Source organism: Ursus maritimus, unplaced genomic scaffold (assembly GCF_017311325.1).
Source record: "Ursus maritimus isolate PB19 unplaced genomic scaffold, ASM1731132v1 scaffold_18, whole genome shotgun sequence".
Taxonomy (NCBI): Eukaryota; Metazoa; Chordata; class Mammalia; order Carnivora; family Ursidae; genus Ursus; species Ursus maritimus.
In genome coordinates, this window is record NW_024424230.1 from 26967328 (window position 1) to 26993250 (window position 25923).

Below are 25923 nucleotides of genomic sequence, written 5' to 3' on the forward strand. Positions count from 1 at the left end.
CCGGAAGTTGGTATTTGTCTATATCCAGAAACCTATTGTGCAGGGAGTGACTTTATTTATTTTTTTTTTTAAAGATTTTATTTATTTATTCGACAGAGAGACAGCCAGCGAGAGAGGGAACACAAGCAGGGGGAGTGGGAGAGGAAGAAGCAGGCTCATAGCGGAAGAGCCTGACGTGGGGCTCGATCCCAGAACTCCGGGATCACGCCCTGAGCCGAAGGCAAACGCCCAACCGCTGTGCCACCCAGGCGCCCCCAGGGAGTGACTTTAAAAAAAACTTTCTTATTAAAGAAAATTTCAAAATGCACAGAGATGGAAGGCAGTTGCAGGTTCCCCCATGTCCTCAAAAACTGGTTTCAGTGATTGTGACCGCCTTGCCAATTGAATTTGGTCATAGGGGCAGGGCACAGTTTTGAATTGGAGGCTCTGGCAAGCTGCCAGGTGGAGAAACCCACGAGGCTGTTGGAACTGTGAGCTGGAATCTAGATTAGAACCTTGCTGTCTGCGTTCACCACTACTCTTACCTTCAGAACTGTATCCAATCCCATTGGCGTTAATACCGCATGAGAATACCATGTGCATTCTTTGCCTGTGGTCAGAGTGGATGAGTTTCCTCGGGGTGAGGGCAGTATCCGAAATGGGGTAATAAGCTTACGGATAATGAGGGTTGATACTGTTTCTTAAGTCACCACCGGTCTAGGCCAATGTTCTCGTTCTCTGCCTGTGTATGGACATGTAGCTCTGTCTCTGTAGATGTTTGAAGCTCAAGAATGTGAACGAATAAACTTCTTCCGGAATGCACTGTGGTTACACATGAATCAGCTGTCAAAACAATGTGTCACAAGCGATGACGTAAGTCCAAGGCGTCCACGGAGGAGTCATTAGAGCAGAAGGAACCATAGACATTTACTAGTGCACCCTCCTCATTGGAGGCCCAGAGAGGCATCGTGACTTGCCCAAGGCCACACAATGAGTTGATAGACCCAAATAAACACCTAACTGCCTGACTCCTGCTCTGCTTTGCTACCGTGACTTTCTCTTTAAGGAATTCAGAGTTAGGGCAAAAAGCAGAGAAGGGAGACCCACCTGCAGTTTTTTGTTGTTGTTGTTATGTTTTTTTTAAGATTTTTATTTATTTATTGGAGAGAGAAAGAGAGTGTGTATGCACAAACAGGGGGAGGGGCAGAGGGCCGGGAGAGAAGCAGGCTCCCTGCCCAGGACCCTGAGATCATGACCTGAGCCAAAGGCAGACACTTAACCAACTGAGCCACCCAAGCACTCCCCGAAATGCAGCTTAATTTATGGGCTACAGAGATGTCACAGCATGATCGTGAGTCCCAAAGTGTCATTCCAGGACAGGGCCAAGTACTAGCAGACTGATCCTTGCCCAGGCTAATGATCATACCAGGGGTCAAGATTTACTTCAACAGTATTCTCAGGGTCCATATCCAGGTTTAACTTGTGCGCAGCAATCCTCATGGGGTTCGCAGACCTCAGAGGGATTAGAGTTCAAATGATCGCAACTTTCTTTGCAAAGAAATAGCCACCCTCACTTAGATGGGACAGTCACTTTAGAAGAACAATTAAATACCTAAAAAACCTATAGTATTGCCTAGAACTTTTCCCAAGTTAATTCATTGTCTGCACTTGTGTGTGGCATTAGTCTTGGTATCTCTTTCCTTCGGCCATCAGCGTTTTTAAAAAAGCCCTTTCTGGCAAGTTATTTATGCTGCCACAGAGATACTTTTCTTGCCATCTTTAAAACAGTTTTTTTTTAAAGATTTTATTTATTTATTTGACAAAGAGAGAGGCAGCGAGAGAGGGAATACAAGCAGGGAGAGTGGGAGAGAAGCAGGCTTCCCGCTGAGCAGGGATCCCGATGCGGGGCTCTATCCCAGAACTCTGGGATTATGACCTGAGCCGAAGGCAGATGCTTAATGACTGAGCCACCCAGGCGCCCTTAAAACAGTTTTAATAGCAGATATGCATCAGAGAAATCCCTTTATATGAGTCATATAAAAAGAGACTTGGGAACATCTCTTTTTCTTTTTTAAAACAAAATTCAGGAGATTCAGCCATTCATCAAACCTGTTTTAATAAGCTCTGTCACAATTATCACCAACATACCTCTAGCTTGATTTGTCATTTTTTAAAAAAAGATTTTATTTACTTATTTGTCAAAGAGAGAGAGAAGAAGCAGGGGGGGAGTGGCAGGCAGAGAGAGAAGCAGGCTCCCCACTGGGACCCTGGGATCATGACCTGAGCCAAAGGCAGACTGAGCCACCCAGGTGTCCTGATTTCTCTTCTTTTTGTTAGATGTATGAAGAAGTCCGTAAGAGCTTGGAAGCATGCAGCATTGAGAAGGACATTGCGTTTTTTGTGAACCACCAAAAAACTGGACAGACCCCACCAGGTGACTGGAGTGGCCGGGCTGGGGGTTTATTTAAGCTTTTCTACTAGTCTTTTGCGTCACATGTTGAGAATGGAAGACACCAGCATCTTAATATTTTGTTTCTTGATTCCCCTAGCACCCATCATGTATGAGAATTTCTACAACCCCCAGAAGAGTACAGCCTCACAGGGAAAGGCCCCGGGGCCTAACTTAGCAAGGTAATAACCAGCTACCTTCCACATGAAGAAAAATACTTTTAATAGATGTTGTTATCATTAGTGTTCTAAGAGGCATTAGAATTGGAGCACACCCACCACTGCATTTCCTTAGTGAGGTTGCTAGGTTTGGGGAAGTAGCATTTTTAGGACAAATGTTCAGTGGATTTTACCAGTCGTAGTTTAAGGAGGATTACATCATGCTTGAGTGTGACTATTGTTACTCACGTATGAATCCTATACCTTGGTTACAGCCTGTAGAAAGCAGGAGTCAGCAGACGCTGGCCGCCTGTGAGTCAACTCTGACCAACCTCTTTTGGTGGGGCCCAAGAGTAAAGAATGGTTTTTAATTTTTAAAGAGCTGAGAAAAGAGAAAAGGGTACTATTTTGTGACACATGAAAGTTACATGAAATTCAGATGACAGCGTTCATATAAAGTTTTACTAGAACCCGACCGTGCTCATTCATTTACCTTTTGTCTGTGGCTGGGCTGTGACAGAGTTGCCCTAGTGGCTGGCAGAGCCTGAGTCATTGACCGTGTGGCCCTTTACAGAAAGGGTTTGCTGCCCCAGCCATAAAGGATCCCGACGGAAGAGAAACTTCTGTTTCAGGCAGTTGGCTTCTTGTCTAAGCTGCAAATTTCTATTCCAGTTTTTAAAAAGAGAAGGGAGTAAAGGGGGCCCTGCAGGACCCACATCAATATTGAAGAACGCCCCGCTCTGTTCAGAATGGTGCCTGTGAATTAGCTCGTTTCATCGTCACAGCGAGGCGGGAGCCGCTTGTATTTTTTTTTTTTTTAAGATTTTATTTATTTATTCGACAGAGATAGAGACAGCCAGCGAGAGAGGGAACACAAGCAGGGGGAGCGGGAGAGGAAGAAGCAGGCTCACAGCAGAAGAGCCTGATGTGGGGCTTGATCCCACAACGCCGGGATCACGCCCTGAGCCGAAGGCAGACGCTTAACCGCTGTGCCACCCAGGCGCCCCCGCTTGTATTTTCTATCTCATGTGTGGACATGCTGAAGTACCAGGAGATCAGGAAACCACGCACTCACGGCAGAGACTTTCCTCGTGTGGGTCTGGGGTGTGGGGGCAGGGCTCTGCCCTTCCTGACTGCTGGGCATCCTGCCCGTCAGCAAAATAGGTCAGCAGCCTAGATTCCAGTGGGTCAGCGGTGCAGGCCTTTTGCTTCATCTGAACTCTCCTTGGCTCTCCAGAACAGAAACCAGATCTGATTAGAGTGTAGTAGGCTTGTAGTGAGAAGTCAAAAATTAGAAAAATAACAAGAACTCATCTGAAAGACTTTGGTTTTCATTTCTCACAGGAGAGGACGTCTCCCAGTTCCTAAAAGTTTACCAGGTATGACACCAAGAAAGACCTCTTGAAATGCTTATGTCATATTCTCTCTCTTTTTGTTTTTGGTAAAGATTTTATTTATTTATTTGAGAGAGAGAGAGTGCATACATGAGCAGGGGGAGGGGCAGAGGGAGAAGCAGACTCCCCGCTGAGTGCAGAGGTCCACGAAGGGCTGGATCCCAGGATCCTGGGATCACAACATAAGCTGAAGTCAGTCGCTTAACCAACCGACTGAGCCACCCAGGTGCCTCACCATGTTCTCTTTAACGGTGAGTAGTTAGAATGTTGAAATAAAGGGAAACAAGGGAATAAACAGAATCAAATTCTCAAGAGAATGAGGCTGTATCAGGATCTAATATAATACTGTCTGTCACAGAGTGGACTTTGGTAATAGGTGGTCTGCTCTATAGCTTATCGAAGAGAATTCTGCTCTTGGAGTACCGAAAGAAACTTATAATAAGGCAGTCTTACCTAAGAGATTATTTCAACTTGAACCATAAAAACAACAAAGTAAGGTATAGTTTCCTTTGGACTACACAGAAACGTAACTGATAGAAGGCATAGATGTCTAGAAAAATGTCATCTAATATTATATATTTGTGCACTGACTGTAATTGGGTCTTTCATTAATCCCCCTGGTCTCTTTTTCATTGAGAACTCCTATGATACATCAGGGACAACCACACATTTTAACATTTTTTGTTAGTTTTATTCCTTGGATAATTGTAAGATCCTTGACGGCGGGCACTTGGTTTTCTCCTGTATCACTCGTAGCACCTAACACAGCACTGGGCACATAGTAGGTGCTCAACAAATATCTATTATTCGAGTAAAAGAAAGATACACCTACCTGTGTTCAAGGGACTGCGGGAAGAGATAACTCATGCTGCATAAGGGAGCTTAGGAGAACTTTAGTAACTGAAAGAAATTCAGGGGCTAAAATGATATCTTTGAAAAATTTAAGGATTTAAGTTATTTTAATTTTGTAAAACAGTTGCCACCTGATAACGTGGGACTTATTTATGTCTCTGTTTGAAGATGACTTTACTCTAGGTACTATCTGCACATGGTTGAAAAAGGGCAATGAAATCATAGTAGTGATTTCCAGATGTGTGAATGAATCCTCTGGTTTATAGTCATGATTTCCGTTTGTAAGAGTTGTCGCCAGATGTTTTCATTTTATAAAAGGACAGTCACTAGAATCTTTAACTGGAATGTTTTGATTCCAGAAGGGCCAAGATCTTATCATGAAACAAGGTTAACTTAATGTTGCTCTGTTCGGCCTTTTGCAGATGACCCTGATTACTCTTCGGTTGATGACTACAGTCTGGTCTACCAGTAACCTCAATGGTAAGAACCTTTAACGTTCACATAATCAAGTGGCATTTACACTGGTGAGCGTGTTTTTGAGTCTTTGAAGCTTCTTTATAGCGCCACTGCAAGCAGCAAGGCTTTGCCTCAGGCTGGCCCGTGGGTGCTTGGGGTCCTACAGGATGGCCTGTCTGGATCCCATACCGCAAGGGAACTGGAGCCCACGCCATACGCATTTGAACGAAGAGATTCTCCCTTCACTAATTATTCTGTAGCTCGTTTTCTGCTCCTGTTAAGTTCTTTGTCACTATAACACACTTACGCTCAAGGCAAAGCTCACAAACAAAACACACGTGATCCTCGTTGTTTAAGTAGCAGTGTACTCGCCCATTCCCAAGAGAGGGAAAAGCCAAGTAAAATAAGTCGGTGAAAATGAGGCAAACACTATGACATTCACCTATTACACAAGGGCATTATAGGGGTCATCTTGTCTCCGATTATCACCGCTCCAAAGTAGCAAACCGCGGGGATTCCTAGAGCTGAACTACGGAGCCGGTCATCGCTGCAAAGACGGCGCTCGGTCTTTGGTTCTCAGACACTTGTAACATGTCCCAGGTCAATCTCAGTCTTCACAAATGTGAAGGAATGCCTCTGAAGCAAAAATAGTATTATATGCAACTCTATAAAGTATAAATGTTTTGACCCAAATGGGCATATCTTGGAGTGTGACAACATATGTACGTATGAGCAAAGAAAAGGCTTGAAAAGATACATTCCCAAACAAGGAATAGTGTTTCTTTTTCTTCACTTAGGGTTTCCAATTTGTCTATGATACAAATTTATTACTTTTTTTTTTTTAAAGATTTTATTTATTTATGTGACAGAGAGACAGCCAGCGAGAGAGGGAACACAGCAGGGGGAGTGGGAGAGGAAGAAGCAGGCTCACAGCGGGGGAGCCCGATGTGGGACTCCATCCCAGTACGCCGGGATCATGCCCTGAGCCGAAGGCAGACGCTTTAACGACTGCGCTACCCAGGCACCCCGCAAATTTATTACTTCTTTAATAAAAAACTGTTTCCGAAGAGTTGATCCTCTTGCACGTTCCTGATTTACTGTGTTCCAGGGACTGCCGGGGGCGGGGGGATGCAGAAACTGGAACAGCCTCTCTCCCACCCTCCCTGGTTTGGTGCTACTGTCACTTAGGAAACAAAACAGGTTTTAATAGTGCTCTATGGTGGCTTTCCTTCAGTGTTTTATAGCACTGAAAAGTTCTTTTAAAAAATTTTTTTAAAAATTTAAATTCAATTAATTAACATATAAGGTATTATTAATTTGAGAGGTAGAGGTCAGTGATTCATCAGTCTTATATAATACCCAGAGCTCATTACATCACGTGATCTCCTTAATGCCCAACACCCAGTTACCCCGCTCCCCCCTCCCCTCCAGCAACACTCAGTTTGTTTCCTATGATTAAGAGTTTCTTATGGTTTTCTCCCTCTCTGATGTCATCTTGTTTTATTTTTTTCCTCCCTTCCTCCATGATCCTCTCTTGTTTCTTAAATTCCACACATGATGAGATCATATGATAATCGTCTTTCTCTGATTGACTTATTTCGCTTAGCGTAATACCCTCTAGTTCCAATGTCATCGTTACAAATGGCAAGATTTCATTTTTTTGATGGCTGAGTAGTAGTCCATTGTATATATATATAACACATCTTCTTTATCCACTCCTCTGTCAATGGATGTCTGGGCTCTTTCCATAGTTTGACTATTATGGACATTGCTGCTATAAACATTGGGGTGCGGGTGCCTGTTCAGATCACTACATTTGTATATTTGGGGTAAATACTCAGTAGTGCAATTGCTGGGTTGTAGGGTGGCTCTATGTTCAGCTTTTTGAGGAACCTCCATACTGTTTTCCAGAGCGGCTGCACCAGCTTGCGTTCCCACCACAGTGTAGCACTGAAAAATTCTTGAAGTGAGCACATCCAACACTGCTTGTCTCCGGTCCTCTGAAAACACCTACTTCGTGACTTGTAGCCCATTAGCTCAATGGGACAGAAGCCATGTTGTTCTGATTACACAGAAATAATCAGCTACTGTGTATTAAACATAAGTCTTTAAATTGCTTAATAAATGTCTTTAATACCTAAGCAACTTTGCTGTGAAAGATGATGGAAATTGAAGATCTAAAATACCCAGCCTCTGACTATACATAACTTTCTGACTGAGAAACAAATTGGAGTCTTTACAACTGGTCATCATTTCTTCATTTCGTAAGGTTCCCTTTTTCTCATGGAAAGAGGCACGGCCCATATTAGGTTCCCATGGGGAACCGGTGACTGGGGACTCCTGCCCTCTGGAACAACACGTAGATGATGGCTACAGGCAGCCATTGGCAGCTCCAAGAGTTTGGTTTGTTTTTCTTAACCTCTTCCTTTCCTACCCTCCCTTATTTGCACAAAGCATGTATTCTAGTTGTTTAATAGTAACCTCTGGCTGGGCAACTCCAGTTCCTCAGAGCGAAGAACCTGCTGTTCGGACGCACGGTGCTAACAGCAGCTCATGTGAGCTCTGTCACTTCCTCGGGCCCGTCAGTGTGAGCCAGCTCCATGGACGGGGCTCGGCATATGCGTGTATTATTTACAGAGCTGAAGGGAATTTTACAGAAGGACGTCTGTCTTAGTTAATAACTTAGCTAAGGAACCTATCATAACACTTCAAAGAGTTTGAGCCTTTGGAAATGAAATAGGAAGGTGTAGGAATCTGTGGTTTGTGTGGTGTCGCTGATGTTAGCTGCCGTGCCTGGTTTTAGTGCTAACGTGTTTAGGTAAAGACAGATTGTAACTTTTGTGTATTAAAAATATAAATACATGTATTGTTTACCAGAAAGCAATGCTGTTGTCTTCACAATCCATTTCTCATCACTTTTTAAAAAATTTATTTCTTCGAGGGGTGCCTGGGTAGCTCAGTCGGCTAAGTGTCTGCCTTCGGCTCAGGTCATGATCCCGGGGTCCTGGGATCGAGCCCTGCATGGGACTCCTTGCTCAGCGGGGAGCCTGCTTCTCCCTCTAGCTGCTTCTCTCCCTGCTTGTACTCTCTCTCTCTGTCAAATAAACAAATAAAATCTTTTTAAAAATTTTTATTTATCTGAGAGAGAGAGAAAGAGAGTATGCATGAGCTCTGGGGGGGGGGTGCGAGGAGCAGTGGGAGAGGAAGAGGATCTCAAGCAGACTCCCTGCTGAATGGGGAGCTGAACACCAGGCTGGATCCCAGGACCCTGAGATTATGACCTGAGCTAAAATCAAGAGTCAGACGCTTAACCAAGTGAGCCACCCAGGTGCCCCCATTTTTCATCACTTTTAATATTTATTCCTCACCATTTGCTTTCTTTGGCCAAGCATACTTATTCTGGGTAGATAATATATCAAGGTGGGAGTGAGGAGCTGATGCGAATGGCTCATTCAAATGAAATTTCTTTGTTATTTTCTTTCAGAAAACAGCTCCTTTTCCAGCTGGTGCTTCTACGGCACGGGAGGAAGCACTCAGAGCTGTAGCTATCTGTAGCCGAACTATGCCGCTCATGAAACTTTGAAGGGAGACCTTGCTGTCATGTTCTGGTATTTTATATTGATGGTAGACATTTAGATCAACTGAGGTTAGGAAAGTTCTGAAATTTTTAAAAGAAGTTTACAGATTGTCCCAGTCCGAAGAATTATCCTTTTCCTGTCAGTTCCCAATGTTGAGAATGATTTGTGTTATCTCCTTGATCCAGGAAAGGGTCTGGATTTGGAGCCTTGACTCTTCGTGTGGGGGAGAGGTGGCCGCAGAGGGGTCCGAGGCATCAGCCTGTAGGCGCGTCTTTGGCTTTGGGGGCAGCGTGGCTGTGGAACGTTCACAGCAGCCCACACCCGCAGTGGTGCGGAATTTTAAATCCCCTTCCTCTCTGGCTGGAGGACGGAGAGGCCATCTGACTATACTTTCTCATTTCACAGATGAAGAAATGAGGCCCAGAAGCGTGAAATCCATTTCCTTACCGATTAGGGACAGAACCCAAACCGGAGCGTAAGCTCATCCCACATCGCCGTTCGTACTAATCCTTCCTGAGGCTGTGGGGCTCATGTTGAAATTTCAGACGCCAAATGTGTTTGCCAGTGTCTTTTCAATTGGGAAAATTACCAGGGTTTAAATGTCAGCTTTATTTTTATATGACTCAATGTGTGTGCTGACGTACAGAGCGCCATATTTAGTTTAACCCAAGAAGCCGTTGATTGTAAAGCATGCCATTATTTTATATGCCACTGAGAAAGTTAGGTGGGGAAGTTGACCACTAGCTTGTGACAGTTAATGGCCAAGCCCATCTGAATTTGATTTGCTAAAGTGTGGGGAGAAAAAAGTACATCCTACAATGAGCACAACAAGAAATTTTGACTCCATTCCTAAAGGGAATTCTAGAGCTCCAAAGCCAGTCCTCCATCCTGGGTCTTCTTCACAGAGAATCTTTCCCTTGCTAGATTCTGGCATTTTTAAAAAGTGTTGATCTTACCCTTCCACAGGTATTTGGGTCTTTCTTTTATTACCCACAAACAGTAGGGAGACTATATCCCTTTTGTATGATATCCACACACCATGAGAAAACAGTACATTGTAGTTAATAACATTAAACTAGCACTGGTACTTACTTGGTATGTTGTAAAATTCTCTTGGCACAAAGAGCACATACTTTCTTCTCCTGCCCGTGCAATAGATTTCTCAGAACTACGCATCAGTTGATTAAAACAAGATTGATTATTTCCCCCCACTTAATGTAAGGTGTTACTGAAAGTGGCAGCTTCTTCTCATGACAGGAAGCTTGCATCAATTGGATATCCTTTTGAGAAATTGAAGTTTGCAAAGGGCCGCTGACTTCCCCAAATAGAGCAGGCTCAGGAAATTTTCCTTCGAACTCAGAACATTCTGTTTTTAAATATTTTATTTATTGTTGGCAATTCCTCAGGGATTTCGCTTTTCTCTCTATTGGTCGGTGTCATTGATGTAAAAGTTTTATGAATTGAAAATATTTTTATTTTGTGGCTTTTTCAGTTTGCTATGAAGTAAAATAAAGGTTCTTAGTGATTTGGGATGTATTTTGCATTTCTGTGTTAACCGCATCCTCTCTTTCAAGGCTGTGGGACTCTCATCACATATGCTCTGGTCAGACTGCAGGAGGGCAGACTGTTGGTAGGGGAGGTGCCACACCACTTCCTCCCGATCCTTTGATTCTTCGATCCTGATCCTTCAGGCAAAGTTCCTTCCTTGGGGAGGCACCGTCCCCGCGTCCAGACTAGGTTGGATCCCACTGCTGTGTCCTTTTCCCCTCCCATATTTTCCTTGATATGACGTGATTCTCTCTTGAAATTAATTGTTCAAAGTCTGGCTTCCCTCCTGGACAGTAACCTTAATGACAGCACGTCCCTCTCCATCAGTTTTTCCTGTTGTGTCCCCAGCACCTGACACGCAGTAGTAAGTATGAAAGAATGAGTGGCTAGAAGAGAGTGTACCTGGAGAAACGACTAGTTGAGAGAGAAAACAGGAGTGTAAGGGGAGCAACACCAGTCAAATAAGCATACACATTAAATTTAGTAAATATGAGCTCCCCTGAAGAGCGTAGGTATCTTCATTTGAATTCCGCTGGAAGCAGACCCCGAGATAAGAATTTGAGTGCAGGTCCTTTGTCGTCCGCACACAGAAATAAAGTTGTCAGACACCACTCTGAGCTGCCGTGCACGGCTGCCTCTGCAAGGGAGAGCAGCGGCAGCTGACCCTGACGCATAGCTTTTATTTTGCTTTTTATCAGAAAAGCAAGGACAGATGCCTGGTAGCGTGGGAAAGGAGTACAAAGGGACGGCAAATATCTTGAAGCAGGCTTGCATTCTCCCCGTGTAGGCACGCAGGGAGTCAGTCTCGGGATAAGGGAGGGGCGGGATGTTTGGGCTGGCAATTGCCAGGTGCAGAAAGGGGGGGACTGAGGGTGACATTCTTTCCTAGCTCCTAACTTATGCCCTGCTCCTGGGGAACGTGGGATCCTGCTGCCACCCAGCCATTGCGTTCAACAGTCCCCCCTTAGGGCTTACAGTATATTTTCTAAGAATAACTCCACAGTCCTTTTTTCCGGGGGCAGGGGGTGATCCCAGAAAGCACCAGTATGGGAGAGGGGAGGTAAAGGAGATGGAAAGAAGGAGGGAAGGGAAGGAAAGCAGACAGGCCTGCGGTATCAAGCCAGTGGGCACTGCAGGCCCTGGCGCTTTCGTCTGGGGACTCCTGGCGAACCATGTGGGACACACACCTCACAGACAGCTCACCGGGCGGAGGGGAGTGGTGATAGTCATTCTCCAGCTCCCTTCACTCACTGGGTGAGGGCCACCCCCCGGGGGACATGAATTCCTTGGCATTTCTGACCAGCCTGAAATGCAGAAATGCCAGCAGAGTGGGATCCAGGTTGTCGGAGAGAGAGTCCTTGGGAGGGGCAGTTCCTGGCGGTCGGAATTCGGGCTGATGTGTAAGGAACCGGTAAGTGCTGAGGGGCTGTGGATGGTGCCTGACAGTGGCTGACCCGGCGTGGCTCAGATCCAGCCCTGCGGGCATGAATTTTACTCCACCCGGCCTTCGCCCTTCAAGTTCCAGGTTCCAACACACACCCCCCAGCAGGTTTAGTAGGACAAGCAATAGTCCCTTGCTACAGATGGTCCTGAGTCTGTAACTGGCATTCATCGTCTCCTTCCCCTACCAGCCTGTTACGGAGTGAATGGTACCCTGCCCGCAGAACCCTCCACATTTATAGTTGAAGTCCCAATCCTTGGTGCCTCAGAACGTGACTGTGTTTGGAGATAGGGCCTTGAAAGCGGTGATGAAGTTGAAATGAGATCCCTGGGCTGGGGCACCAATCCAGTCTGATTGGCGTCCTTCGAAGAAGAGAAAGACACAGGGTTAGTGTGCACAAGGGGACGACCTTGTGAAAAACACCCAGAAGATAGCCATCTGCAAGCCAAGGAGAGAGGCCTCGGAGGAAACAAACGAGCACGTTAATCCTGGACTGCCAGCTTCCAGAACTGCAGGAAAATGAACTGCTATTGTTCAAGCCGTCCGGTTTGTGGTATTTTGATATGGCGGCCCTGGGAAATTAACATCACACTTTCTAGATTCCCTTCCCACTTGGCAAGTCTCCTGCTTGTCTAGGGTTGCCTGACTGGTGCGGTGACCCAAACCCTCATCCCTAAGGGGTCTCAGCCCCTGGTTATCAGGCTCTTGTCAGACCGTGTTTTCTGAAATTGCAACTGATATTTATCACTGGGCATGGGAACACCCAGGGGCACCCCAGTGAAACTCCTGAGTTCCAGATATGTTCCTCCCTGTCCCACATTCCTCACAATAATCATGACTCCTGCTGGGACAGTTACTCCTTTCTTTTCTTGCTGGTCTATTGGCACGACTAGGCATCAACCACAGTTTTAGTGGAACTCTTTCTTTCTTTTTTAAAGATTTTTTTATTTATTTAGTTGAGAGAGAGCACGGGCGGGGGGAGGGTCAGAGGGAGAGGGAAAAGCAGACTCCCCACGGAGCATGGAGCCTGACACGGGGCTCGATCCCAGGACCCCAGGATCATGACCTGAGCTGAAGACAGACGCTTAACTGACTGAGCCACCTAGGCGTCCCAGTGGAACCCTTTTTATGCCCGTGGTTGATGCATCTCCTGGCAACTACATAGAGCGAGGTGCTCTAGTCCAGCAGAGCCTGAAGTTGAAGAGATGGGAAGCACCAGTTTCCCAAGTGGGTCAGTGTGATCTCTGGTGGCAGAAGCCATTCTTATCCCTTTGCTCCTAGACCTGTGTTTTCTATCTATTGGAGTCAACATACAGTACCATATTATGACCATATAAGACCTCATCTTTAAGACCAGCACCCCAATCCTGCAATGTATTCTCAAGGTGCCACACATTTATAAGTCCATTCCAACATTCTGTCAGGACAGCAGCTTCTAGGTGACGTGGCATGTGGTAGACGATGTGGAGCCCATGGACATGTCCCCATTGTTGCACCAGCTTCCCTGTACAGTGAAGCTCTTGGTGTAAGATGGGCATTCTCAGTGGGGGCAGTATTGCTCATAAGGGGGTGAAAATTGGTTCTTGATGGACAAAACAAATCTTACTCTTATGTTTAAAGCACAGATACGCCTATGGTCCATATACAGAGGTACAGTGTATCTATGGTATTAAAATTTCATGGGAGTGGCAATTAGGAAAAAAATGTCTAGAAAGGCTCCACAGGGTAATGAAAAGCAATTTGGCAAACACAGGTCTAAGGTGATGTTCTGTGGAATTTCATAAGGATACATGAGACACTCTTGGAGCCTTTGGATAGCATTGCTGGCCAAGACACTGGCAGCAGAAAAGGAGAATCTATTCTTGGAATCAATCCCAGTAGAGGTGAATCGCTGCCCCTTCTAGAGTGGAAGGTGTTCAATGGAATCAGGTTTCCACCAAGCGGTTGATCGGGCTCCTTGGGGGGATGATAACATATTGAGGGCTCACCTCCAGCTTCGGGGGCTAATTGGTCAGACATTGAGCAGCAGTCACGAAGGCGGGTGAGCGAGGGCCCCTGCAGGGGTCTGCATCCCTGCAACCACAGCTACTCTCTTCACGAGTCCACTGAGGGAGCACCGGCGTGGCCAGGGACAGAGGCTGCCTGGACATCACCGATGAGTCCTCCTACGCACCTGTTGCTCTGCACCTCCTTTGATGAGTAGTTGCTCGTGGGCGCTGGTGTAGGACACACGGATTTCACATTTCGTTGCCCATTCTTTTGTTTTCAGTCTTCTAATCCCATTCCCTGATCCATGAGTCAAGTCGTGCCCAGCAGTCCGTGTCCGCGCTTGCCTGGGCTCCTTCTCCCTTCACACGAGGCTGATGAGCCGCTGTGTTACTTCATGCGCGGCCCACCGGGCGCACTGCTCTTCATCCTGGGTGGGGGGTGCCGTGTAGCAACAGTCTACACGGACATGAACAACAATTAACACACAGAGGTGATTTATTCTTGACCCAGGTATGAGTGAACCTCCTCTGAGGCCACGGGGATGAGCTGAAAGGAGAAGCATGGATGCGACAGAGGAAGTTGGTGGAGGTATCTGGATTGCTGGTTTGTGCGATGTCCTGGCCTTCTGGATTTGCCCCCGCCTGTTCCAGAATGTACCACGTGTTCCAGAATAACCCCTGGACCTGACTCAGGGGGTTCTAAATGAGGATCAGCTAGTTTAGAGTAATGTTATTTCAAGTTCCCGTTTCCTTCGTAACTTTTATAAAATGCATCTCTGTCCATGTTACCAGAGAGGCTTTCTGGCTTTCTTGTTAGTGCTAGTGACCTGAGCTGGTAATTTTCTTTGGTACACCGACAGCAGTCGACGACCAACCCACTCTATGGTCCTTATAACTACGTTTCACCCCATATCTCTCAGATGTTGTATAAGACTGTCCCCCTGAATCCTGCCCTGAGTCCCCACAGATGAGGCCTCTGATAATTGGGAGGCTTCAGCTAGGCGGTTATCACTGCTCCACTTCCACAAGCACTGAGATCCTGTGACCGTCTGGCTGGGAAGGGGTCTGCTTCCAGAATACCATCCTGACATCTGAGTACCATTTCTGATACTAACTGTATTAGTCTGGGTTCCTCAAGGAGGCCTGGAGACCAGGCGTTCAAGAGGCTGAGAGTTCGAGATCAACTAGTTCATTTCAGAGGTGAACCCAGAGAACACTCTAGTGAAATGGGAACTGAAAAAGGGAAGAGAAGGAAGTGAATAAAGACTGTGTTATCAAGGAAGTTGCCACTGTGAGCAATTGGAGCCGAATCCCACAGGGGACTCTGGGAAACAGCACAGAACACAGATCACAGTGTTAGTCCACACCAGGTGTGAGGGAGCGGGGTGTGTGTATTAGTTTGCTAAATAATAAGGTGCCACACACTGACTGGTTTAAACAACAGAAATGTGTTGTCTCACAGTTGTGGAGTTTAGAAGTCCAAAGTCACGGTGCCAGCAGAGTTGGTTTCTTCTAAGGGCTGTGTTGGAAGGAGCTGTTCTAGGCCTCTCCCCTTGTCTAGTAGATGGTTGTCTTACCTCTCTGCATGTTTCTGTGTCCAAATTCCACCTTTGTACAAGGACACAGGTCATACTGGATTAGGGCCCACCCTTATGACCTCATTTTAACTTGATTATCTCCCTAAAGACCCTATCTCCAAGTAACGTCACGTTCTCAAGTCCTGGGAGTTAGGACTTCCATGTATGAATTTTGAAGAATACAATTCAACCGTAATGGTATTTATATGTCAACCCCCTCTGTCACTGGTTGAGGGCTGCTTTGAGTTTAGGGGGAGGCAGTATTTCCCTGGCACCTTCAGCCGGGCATACATATGGGCAAAGGGAGTTCTGAGGCAAAGATGTGACAATTGGAGTTTGGATCTGCGTACTCAGAAATCATAAATCCAAGGAGATATGAGTCGGACACCAGCAGGTATCCGATGCTTTTGGGGTGCAAATAACTCACCATTTCTATGACTCATTTAGCTTCTTTTTTAAGCTGGGAAGATGACGAGAGGGGAAATAATAGAAAAAAGATAAGTTTTAGATGTTTTGCTTCCTGTGAAAGCAAGAGTCTGTTAATAGAAGAGACCCCGTCTACAGTAGAGTCTTCCAAAAAAATGTAGGCAGGATATTTTTGGTACTTGCACTTCCAGCTAATTGTCTCAAGACACTGAAAAAAATTTAGAAGTAATGTGATTTCCTCATAATTTTTTAAAAATATGTTTAGTAATCATGAATGATGAAATAATTAATGCCTCGTACAGATTGAGGAAGTAATTAACTGTAGAATGAAGGCTTCTCGGAAATCGGGTCAGAGGAGGTGTCATCAGGGGGAATTGCCACTAGACAGCAACAGAGCCCCTGCAATCGAATTTTGTAGGAGAGTTTAAGAAAGCTTCACCCAGGGCTTGTTCCTGAGTTCGGCAGCTTTCACTGAACCCCTGTTATGGCAAATACTGTTCCAGATCCTGGCTGCCTTAGGAATCAGGCTCATATTAAAATTTTGGAAACTGTAATATAGTATGTGAATTATACTTCTTTTATGAATGCCTGGTCATTGTTTTAAATTGGGATTTTTCTCATGAGAATGAAAATTATTTTATTTTATTTAAAACAATTTTTAAAAAAGATTTTATTTATTTGGGAGAGAGAGAGGGAGAAGAGGGAGTGAGAATGAGCAGGGGGAGTGGCAGGTAGAGGGAAAGGGAGAAGCAGACTCCCTGCTGAGCAGAGAGCCCAATGTGGACCCTGGGATCATGACCCGAGCTGAAGGCAGATGCTTAACCGACGAAGCCACCCAGGTACTCCCAAAATTATTTTAGATTCTGAAAGCTGCAATGAAAATGAGTATAACCAATTGGAAGGAAATTTGGTAAATACTTATTAAAATTAAAAATGAGAAAGTCTCTTTGATCAGCAGTTTTGCAGCTAGGCATCTATCTTATAGAAGTACACGTGCACAAAACATATACAAGTATGGTCATTTGTAAAGCATTGTTTTTTTTTTTAGAAAGATTTTATTATTTTTTTAAAGTAATCTCTATACCCAACGTGGGGCTCAAACTTGCAACCCCAAGATCAAGAGTTGCTTCCTCTACTGACTGAACCACCCAGGCACCCCTAAGCATTTCTTTCTTTCTTTCCTTCCTTCCTTCCTTCCTTCCTTCCTTCCTTCCTTCCTTCCTTCCTTCCTTCCTCCCTCCCTCCCTCCCTCCCTCCTTCCTTCCTTCCTTCCTTCCTTCCTTCCTTCCTTCCTTCCTTCCTTAAGATTTTATTTATTTATTGGATTGAGAGAGACACAGTGAGAGAGGGAACACCAGCAGGGGGAGTGGGAGAGGAAGAAGCAGGCTTCCCGCTGAGCAGGGAGCCAGAAGTGGGGCTCCATCCCAGGACCCCGGGATCATGACCTGAGCCGAAGGCAGAGGCTTAACGACTGAGCCACCCAGGCACCCCTAAGCATTGCTTTCAATAGCGAAAAATTAGAAACAATTTAATGGCCATCAGAAGTCTGTTTAAATAAACTTAGGGAATATTTAATTAATTAAGGGAAAAATGAAATAGAGCCATTTTCCTTACAAGGAAATATCTTCAGAATTTATGAATTAAAACGTCACAGACAATATATACATAGACACTGAGTACTTAAGAATGTGATATTTGTGCATGGGTAGAAAGTCTGAAAGGGTGCGTACTGAACTGTTAATGGTTAACTGCAGGGAAAGGAGGGTTAACTTTCTATTACATGTTCTTCTATGTTGTACTTCTACGTTGTTGGCAGACACATTTAAGAATATTATAATTTAGGGGCGTCTGGGTGGCTCATTCGGTTAAGCGACTGCCTTTGGCTCAGGTCATGATCCTGGTGTTCCAGGATGAGTCCTTCGTCAGGCTCCCTGCTCAGCAGGGAGTCTGCTTCTCCCTCTGACCCATCCCCCTCTCACGCGCGCGCGTGCGCGCGCTCTCTCTCTCTCTCTCTCATTCTCTCTCAAATAAATAAATAAAATCCTTTAAAAAAAGAATATTATAATTTAAAACTATTATAGAATTTTTTGAAGGACAGAAAAAAATATATAAAACCAATACCCAACAGTCAATGCTGTGACTATTCTGAATAACCCAGTATCTTTTAAATGAAATATTTCTGATATTCATCTCGGCTCCAATGTATAAGTATAGAGTATTGCAAATATGGAGAGAGAAAGCCTGCCTACCAGTCTTAAAGTCTATATATACCGTAGAGTTGCATTGGTTCAAATCCCGGCTTCCCCATTTACCAGCTGTGTGACTGTAGGCAAATCATTTAACTTCTCTGAGCCTTAGTCCCTGTCTAAAATGAGAATAAAACAACTGACGTTGTAGAATTGTTATGCGAATCAAATGAGTTGTGTGAAAAGTACTCAGAACAGTTCCCGGCTGAGAATAAGAGCTTGGGAAATGGTGATTATTACTACCAAGGAGCTATGGCAGCACACTCTTCACTGTTAAATTAGGCCAGTGATTAACCATGCTTGCTGTCAATGTAAATTTTTCAGTGTTTCTGCAGATAGCATTTATGCATAGAAAATATGTGTATCATTATCTCGTTTTTTGAAATTGATCTTTTAGACTAATTATTTCAAAATTAATGTTCAATTTATTAGTCATATACATTATAAAATTTTTCTTTTTCTTTTTTAATTTAGTTTTTCTTAAGTTTATCTTTATAAATCTCAATATTCTATTTATAAATCTAATAAATTTTAATAATCACTTTCAAGGGGGAACTTTAATATTTGGTCATTCAAATTCAATAGACCAAATTTATTAAACCATCTGTCCCATTTGTGATTTAAATTCCCTCAAACATTTTAAATTACAGTATTCAATTTAATATAGATTAATTTCTATTGCCTGAACTAACCAACAAAACTAACTACTTACAGTATTAAGGTCTAACAAATTCTGTCTCTCTCTCTCTCTATTTTTTTTTTACAAAATTCAGTTTATAAATATAAAATATGCTGCTTTCCCCCTTAGGCTGTGATATATTTATCACAATTTATCTATACATTGTGTCTGCTTCCCAACTAAATTGTAAACCACAGGAAGCGAGGGTAGTGTTAGTTCTGTTTTGCTAAGTAGTGACTAACACATAGAGAACTTCGAAGGCCAAAAAGGATTTGAGTTGGTCTAAACCTTTCTGGGCATTCCAGACCTGGAGAAACACCAGCAAAAGTAATGGGTAGTAAAGGTGGTATAAAGATTTTGTTCATATTTGCCAAGTCTTGCCCATTATAAATAAGTATACACACACACACACACACACACACACACCCAGGTATACAAAGTGCATGTGCATTCAGAGTGGCTTGATAACATCTTTGTTGTTGAGGATTTCAAATACATGAAACTGTACTTTATGTTTATATTATAAACAAGTCACCGTGCAGTGTACATCTCTGAAGTGCTTCCCATTTCTTGCGTCATATTCCTGGATTTTTCATTCTAGGATACGCTACCAGTGGGTCGATGGTCTTATTTTCCTCCCATATAAGCCATCTCAACTATCTTACCCATCACCAGACAAAACAACTCACATTCATTTGTTCCATTCGTCAAATATTTATTGAGGATCTATTCTATGCTGGTCCGTGTTGTAGGGGCCCTGGAGATACAACAGGGAACAGAGCAAAGAACCCTTGCCCTTTAAGAGCTTACATTCTGGTGGAGCTGACAGACACAACCATAAAAGCAAATTATATAGTATTTCAAGAGGCACTAAGTGCTTTGGAAGAAAGAAACTGAACAGCTGGGGGAGGGAGAAGGGCCCAGGTTTTTAACATCTGGAATTTAAAAATGAAGCAAGGTATGGAAAACCTATGCTAAGAACACTTTGATGTGTCTTCTCTCTTCTCTGCCCTTTTCGGGTCAGGAGTCTATTTCCTGCCTGGCAATTTGTATAGTCATGGTAACTTCCATTTACGGACATGCCTGTCGCTCTACGCGTACCTTTCACGATTAGCCCATTTAATCTTCATCAAATATCATCATTCCCCTTTACAAAAGAGGAAACCGAAGTGCAAAACTCAAGGGTACATCACGAGCGCAAAGCGGAGATTGAGGCTAACTGACTGGATCGACTTAACACCAGGTCAAAACAAGATTGACAAATATCTCTTCCTTTAAGGCGGCGGGCGTGAGGTGTGCCAGCGCACCCGGGGTCCACACAGAGCGCGGGCGGGAGAGACAGGCGCGACTCTCACCCGGAGAGTCGGCACTCGGGCTCCACACAACCGATCGAACTTGCTTCGGGGGCACACTGGAAGGTGCGGCGCACCGGGCCAGGGGTGGGGCCTGGAGTGAAGGGGGCGTGGCCACCATCCTCAGGGAAGACCAAGCCTCCTGGAGCGGTTTGTCCTACGCTGCGGCCCGTAGCGTCCCTGGGCTGCCGCCCCTTCTCCGGGAGTGGTGGCGGCCGGATCACGTGATAAGTCCGGAGGCCGGAACCGGGCAGGTTGCGAGAAGCGCAGGGTTTTGACAAAAACAAACGGCGACGGCGCTGTGGCGGGGTCTATGGCCGAGGCGGTGAGGCCCCAGCGCCGGGCCAAGGCCAAGGCCAGCCGGACTAAAACCAAGGTGAGGATCTCCCCGCCACCCTCCCGAGACCCTGGCGGATGCGCCCTGTCTCCTTTTTCCTCTCTTGGGCCTCTCCAGCCGGGGCTAACCATCTCCTGAGCCCCCCGCAGTCTCTGCCCGCACCTCCCAGTGTTTGAGCCCACCACCCACTGACACCAGCCCTGTTCATCTCCTCCATCTCCACGTTCCCTTGCCAGATTTTGTCAGGAGCGCATGTTTGCCTTTTCCTCCTCTGACCTCAGCGGGCTCTTTCTTTTCTGCTTTCTTCTTGACTTTTCCTCACCTGGGTCTGGATTCCTGCCGTGGAGCACCTTTTCAGTTCCCAGCTCTGTCTCTTTTGTCCTTTAAACCTGGGAGCATTTTCAGTCCTCTCACGCACAAAGAGGGAAGGAACCTTTCCACGCGTAGCATGTACCCTCTGGCAGAGCTCTATGGATAGCGACAGATAGAAGGTAGATTGTAGCATTGTGTCTTCTCGCTTTTGAAGTTCAAGGTGATAGTGGCGCTGCTGCTGTTTATTTCTCATTATCCTGGTCGTTTTTGATGGGGGACGAATGTCCAGAGATTAAACCAGGGCAGGACTCACACAGAAGAGATGGATTTGAATTTTCTGGGTTGCTTTTGTAGGTTTGTTTCGTTTTCAGGTGCAGCTTGGGTTTTAATTTTTCTCCTATTTCTTGAATGACATTTATTTTACATTGAATAGGTTAAATGCTGCCCCTGGATGGCTGGACCTAGATTATTCTGGCTTACCTGGAACTGATACATTAAGGAAATAATGAGGGTGGTATTACAATTACTGGAAATTTCCTTTCCAACAAGTGGGTGATGTTGCAGAGCAAGTGTAACTTAAAAATGGTACCCATATCTGATTTTCTCGTGGGAACAAAGTTTTGACTGGAGACAGGTGTTCAAAGATACTGCATTTAATAAGTCATAAATGATTTATGTGACTCTGTTTCATTGTGCATTTTAAAAAGGCTGTAATGGAGTTATGCACATCAGTGTACCTATGCCTGTGAGGAGTTACGCTTTGGGATAGAAAGCCATCTTCCTATCTAATTTAGGAAGCAAATTTAAGAGGAATAATTTTCCATTGTATTGGGCTGGTAAAGAACTAGCTGGACGGAGGAGGAAGAAAAAAAGCCCTTGGTGAGCCATGCATAAGGTCCCTGAACCTAGAATATGGTAGTGCATAACATGTAAACATCAGTCACGTAGAGGGAGGAACGTTAAATCTTAATCTGTAGGGCTTTTTTTTCCAAAGGAATGACGAAACTAAAGCCCAGAGAAGTTAAATGTAGGCCCAAAGTCATGCAGTTTGACAACTGAAGTTAAAGCCAAAAATCTCAATCCAGTTGCTTAATAATTAATACATACATCTATGTGTCTGTCTATAAATACTTAAAAACAGTTAAGAGGATTCTCTGTCAAGTTATTTTGTTTGCAACAGGATTTCTAAAATAAAGTAAAAATCTTAAGCTTTTAATCTATCATGAAAAACCTATTGCTCATTTTATTGACACATTCCAGGCAATTTTCCTACACAGACATATGTTAATTTATTTGAGGAGGCCTTTATTCCAGAGGTATTTGGTCAAACCAGAAATCCTGGATGCATGCTTTTTTCTCGTCTCCAAATCTAATCAGTCACTAAGTCATGCCAGTTTATTTCCTAAATAGTCTCTTAGTTCTCCTCGTTTTTCTCCATCCTACCACCACCAGCCTCCAAGGAAGAGTTCTTGGATTTCTGCTGAACTGACCTTTCCAAATTCATCCTCTAAACTAAAGCCGATTGCTAGTTTTAAAAACAAAAAACAAAACTGGTAACTCTCCTTAAAACCTTTCAAAGGTTCCCCATTACCCCAAGGCTAGAGTCCAGAGTCCTTAGCATGGACTCAGGGCCCTAAATGATCTGGCTTCTATCTTTCTCTTCAACCTCAGGTTTACTACTAGCATTTCTTTTGTTTTTTTGTTTTTTTTTTTTTAAAGATTTTATTTATTTATGTGACAGAGAGACAGCCAGCAAGAGAGGGAACACAGCAGGGAGTGGGAGAGGAAGAAGCAGGCTCCCAGCGGAGGAGCCCGATGTGGGACTCGATCCCAGAACGCCAGGATCATGCCCTGAGCCGAAGGCAGACGCTTTAACGACTGTGCTACCCAGGCGCCCCTAGCATCTCTTTTGGTTCCCAGTTTTAGATCTATATATCTTCTGCTTCAGGGCCTTTGCACATGCTATTTCTTCTGCTCTGATACCTCTTCCTGCCCCTCTTCACCTAGGTAGCTATTGCTCAGTCATGAGGTCTCTACTAAAACAGTACTTCCCTTAGAAGAGCTTTCCGTCATCATTCTCACATTACTCCCTCCTGCAGTAACATCCTGCACCCCCTTTGTCACTTGTCTCACTTGTAGTTATTTTGTGAACAACTCTTCTCCCTTAGACTGTGTCCTCAACGAGGACACAGTACCCTTCACAGCCCTTTATGCACTTGGTCATGTTTGTTGAATAAAGGAATAGATGCTGGTATTGAAGAATACTTCCCGGCTTTGTCACTTAGAAGAATTTAGTAAATTTCCTCTGAGTAGAATGAAAAAACAAATGGAAAAAATCCACGACACCGGCAAGGCCCTCATGCTTGTCATTGTAAAAATTGTTCTTTTAGAGTCAGTAGATTCATTTTTATGCTGGCTGTAGTTTGCGGTAATTATAAAGTTCTACATTAATGAAATCTTTATTATCTGTGGTATAATTTGGTGGCTATTTACAGAGCCATCAAGTAGTTCCAAGACTCAGGTCAGGAAGTGAGTAGTGTCATGTGTTGTTCCCTTTAGATAGTTTGAGTGGCTTGTGGATTTTTTACCCAGCAGCTGACCTGCATTCCTCAATGTTAATTATCTGGTAGATGACCTCATGTTGTTAGGTTGTAGTTAATCTCCTCATTTCTAAGAGATCGTCCTAATAACATTTTCATTCTTTTAGTACCATCTCCTAGTAGAATATCCCCCACCTCAGAGGACCCTGACTTCAGTGATCTGGGTAAATTATGAGTTAAGAACAGTAGATTTTTAGATTTGGACTCATTCTACTGATGCAGTGTATATTTTATAGTCATGGAATGTACACAAACATTGGTTAAATTCTGAATGCCGGCAACTCATTAATAGTAACAGCATATGGTAATTGCTAAGGATAGACTGAGATGTGGCCCAGAAAGCTGATCACAGAAGCGGAAGGACCTTTAAATCCCCATCCCCAGTTACTTCTCAGCCTGGATGATTTCTACCTCTTAGTCTTTCCCTCCCATAGGAGTGAAGGTAGGGGACGCTATATATTATTTAGTTCCTTTTGTGCCTCCTAAGATCCATTTATTTGTTGAGCACTCATTGGCCACCCAGAAACTGTTCTAGGCTCCTGGGAAATGACAGAGGAAAATCAAAGAACCTGGCCTTAATGCAATTTACATTCTCGAGGGAGAAGACAAACTGACAACCCCCCTAAAAAATAAATAAAATATATGATATGTTAGGAGATGATAAGTGTTAGGAAAAGAAAAAGAACAGGGTACAGAGTTGGGGAGTACTGGTGGGAGATAAGGATGGGTTGCAATTTTCCAAGGTGACATTTAAGTAAAGACACGAAAGAGATGAGGGAGTTAGCCATGTGGACATTGGGGGAGGAACGTTCCAGGCTAATGCCCTAAGGAAGTGGCCTGCCTGGCCTGCCCCAGAAACTGCAAGGAGGCAGTCTGGGTAGGGAGTAGTGAGGGAGGGGAGAGTAGTGGGATGAAGTCAAAAATGTAACACAGGGCCAGGTCATGCAGGCCGTGTGGGCCATCGTAGCAACTTCTACTTCAAGTGAAAAATGTAAGTGCCTCAGGGTTTTGAGCAGAGGAGTGGTGTGATCTGAGTTAGGCTTTGAAGGATCATTGTGCTTGCTGTGTTGAGAATAGACTGGAGCAAGAGTAGAGGAAGAGACCTTCTAAGTGACTGTGCAGTAATCCAGGCAAAAGGTGACAGTGGCTCGGACCTGACTTGTACAGCAGAGGTGGTGAGAAGTGTTTGAAGTCTGGGAGTTTCTGCAGGTAGAGCCAAGAGGATTTGTTGATGGCTTGGATCTGGCATGTGAGAGAAAACAGTCACGGATGACTCTTGAGATGGAGGAGGTAATGGGTGGAACAGGTTTGGGGGCTGATCAGGAGTTCTGTTTTGAATATGCTAATTTTGAAACAGGTGTCTACTAGACATCCAAATGGAGATGTAGAGTAGGGTTGGGTATGTGAATCTAGAGCTTGGGAGACCTCCAGGTTGGGATTAAGATCTGGGAGTCTTTGGGGTGCCTGGGTGGCTTAGTCAGTTGAGCATACGACTCTTGATTTTGGCTCAGGTCATGATTTCAGGGTCGTGGGATCAAGCCCCGCATTGGGCTCTGTGCTCAACCGGGAGTCTGCTTGAGATCCTCTCCCTCTCCCCCTCTTCCCCCCCTCAATTAAAAAATACATCTAAGAAAAAAAGATCTGGGAGTCTTTGGCCTATAGTCATTAACATATAGATGGTTATTTAAAGCCAGAGACTGAATTCGGTTACTTTGGGAATGAGCGTAGTATAGAAAGGTGATAAGAAAAGAACCCACGGCACCCCAACTTTAAGAGTTTAGGGAGAGGGGGAGAAGAAGAGGACAAAGGAGTGTGAGGAGTGACCAGTGAGGTAGTACGTGTCCCCTTAACTGAGAGTGTAGTGTCCCAGATGCTGAGTGAAGGACGTGTATGAAGGAGGAGTAGGAGTAGGAGTATGAAGAAGTAGGTCAAGCCTGCAAAATGCTGATACAACAGGAAAGAGGTGGCAGCCAAGAGGAGATGTTGTATTCAGAGCAAAATGTAGAGGCCTCATCCTTCCCCCAAGCCTTTTTACTTGTACAGCATCCCTGTATACCCCAAGGTGAGCTGGTACAATTGCCCCAAGAGCTCTTGATTTATACAGACCCATGTGTCCATGCCCTTCTTATCTGTTCTGTGCCAGACATTGTGCTGAGTAGTACAGATACAGACATTATCGGTAAACAGACCCTGTCTTTAGAATAAGCTCATGGAAGTACTCTACGACGTGTGTAAACTTGAGTCTTCATTGTTCGTGAAGAAGCAGCTCATTGTTATTTTTACAGAAGAAAAGGAGTTGTAATTTTTTTTTCTTTTCTTTTTTTTTTTTTTACTTACTTCAGCTTAGAGAGAAAGAATTGTGAGTGAGGAAACTTCCAATTTGTTTCCCAGAACCCACACTCTTTATTTTTCTTCTGATTACAAAAGTACTCATTGCTTCAAGAAGTATAGGCACCTGGTAGACACACACGGAGAAATGAATAGCAGAAATGAAATGCCCTGAACTCCATCCCCTGGGGATAACCGTTGGTAGTGGTTTGTGTGTGTTCTT

General features: G+C 44.5%; 2 protein-coding genes across 4 annotated transcripts in view; both read left to right on the forward strand.

Moving 5' to 3' along the window:
• PSTPIP2 (proline-serine-threonine phosphatase interacting protein 2) overlaps positions 1-10396 on the forward strand; it is a 65024-nt gene extending 54628 nt beyond the window's left edge. For 2 of the 3 annotated variants that reach the window (XM_040632554.1, XM_040632556.1), the window contains 6 exons: positions 754-852; positions 2317-2413; positions 2529-2610; positions 3931-3965; positions 5255-5312; positions 7200-7429. In XM_040632554.1, the coding sequence (XP_040488488.1) occupies positions 754-852; positions 2317-2413; positions 2529-2610; positions 3931-3965; positions 5255-5304 (363 nt within the window). In that variant the 3' untranslated portion in view covers positions 5305-5312; positions 7200-7429. Of the gene's footprint in view, positions 1-753; positions 853-2316; positions 2414-2528; positions 2611-3930; positions 3966-5254; positions 5313-7199; positions 7430-8772 lie in introns of those variants that run through there. The other variant, XM_040632555.1, reaches the window with a different exon arrangement.
• A 9119-nt stretch (positions 10397-19515) lies between these two features.
• EPG5 (ectopic P-granules autophagy protein 5 homolog) overlaps positions 19516-25923 on the forward strand; it is a 101331-nt gene continuing 94923 nt past the window's right edge. The window contains exon 1 of the mRNA XM_040632560.1: positions 19516-20499. Within this exon, the coding sequence (XP_040488494.1) occupies positions 20437-20499 (63 nt within the window). The 5' untranslated portion in view covers positions 19516-20436. The remainder of the gene's footprint in view (positions 20500-25923) is intronic.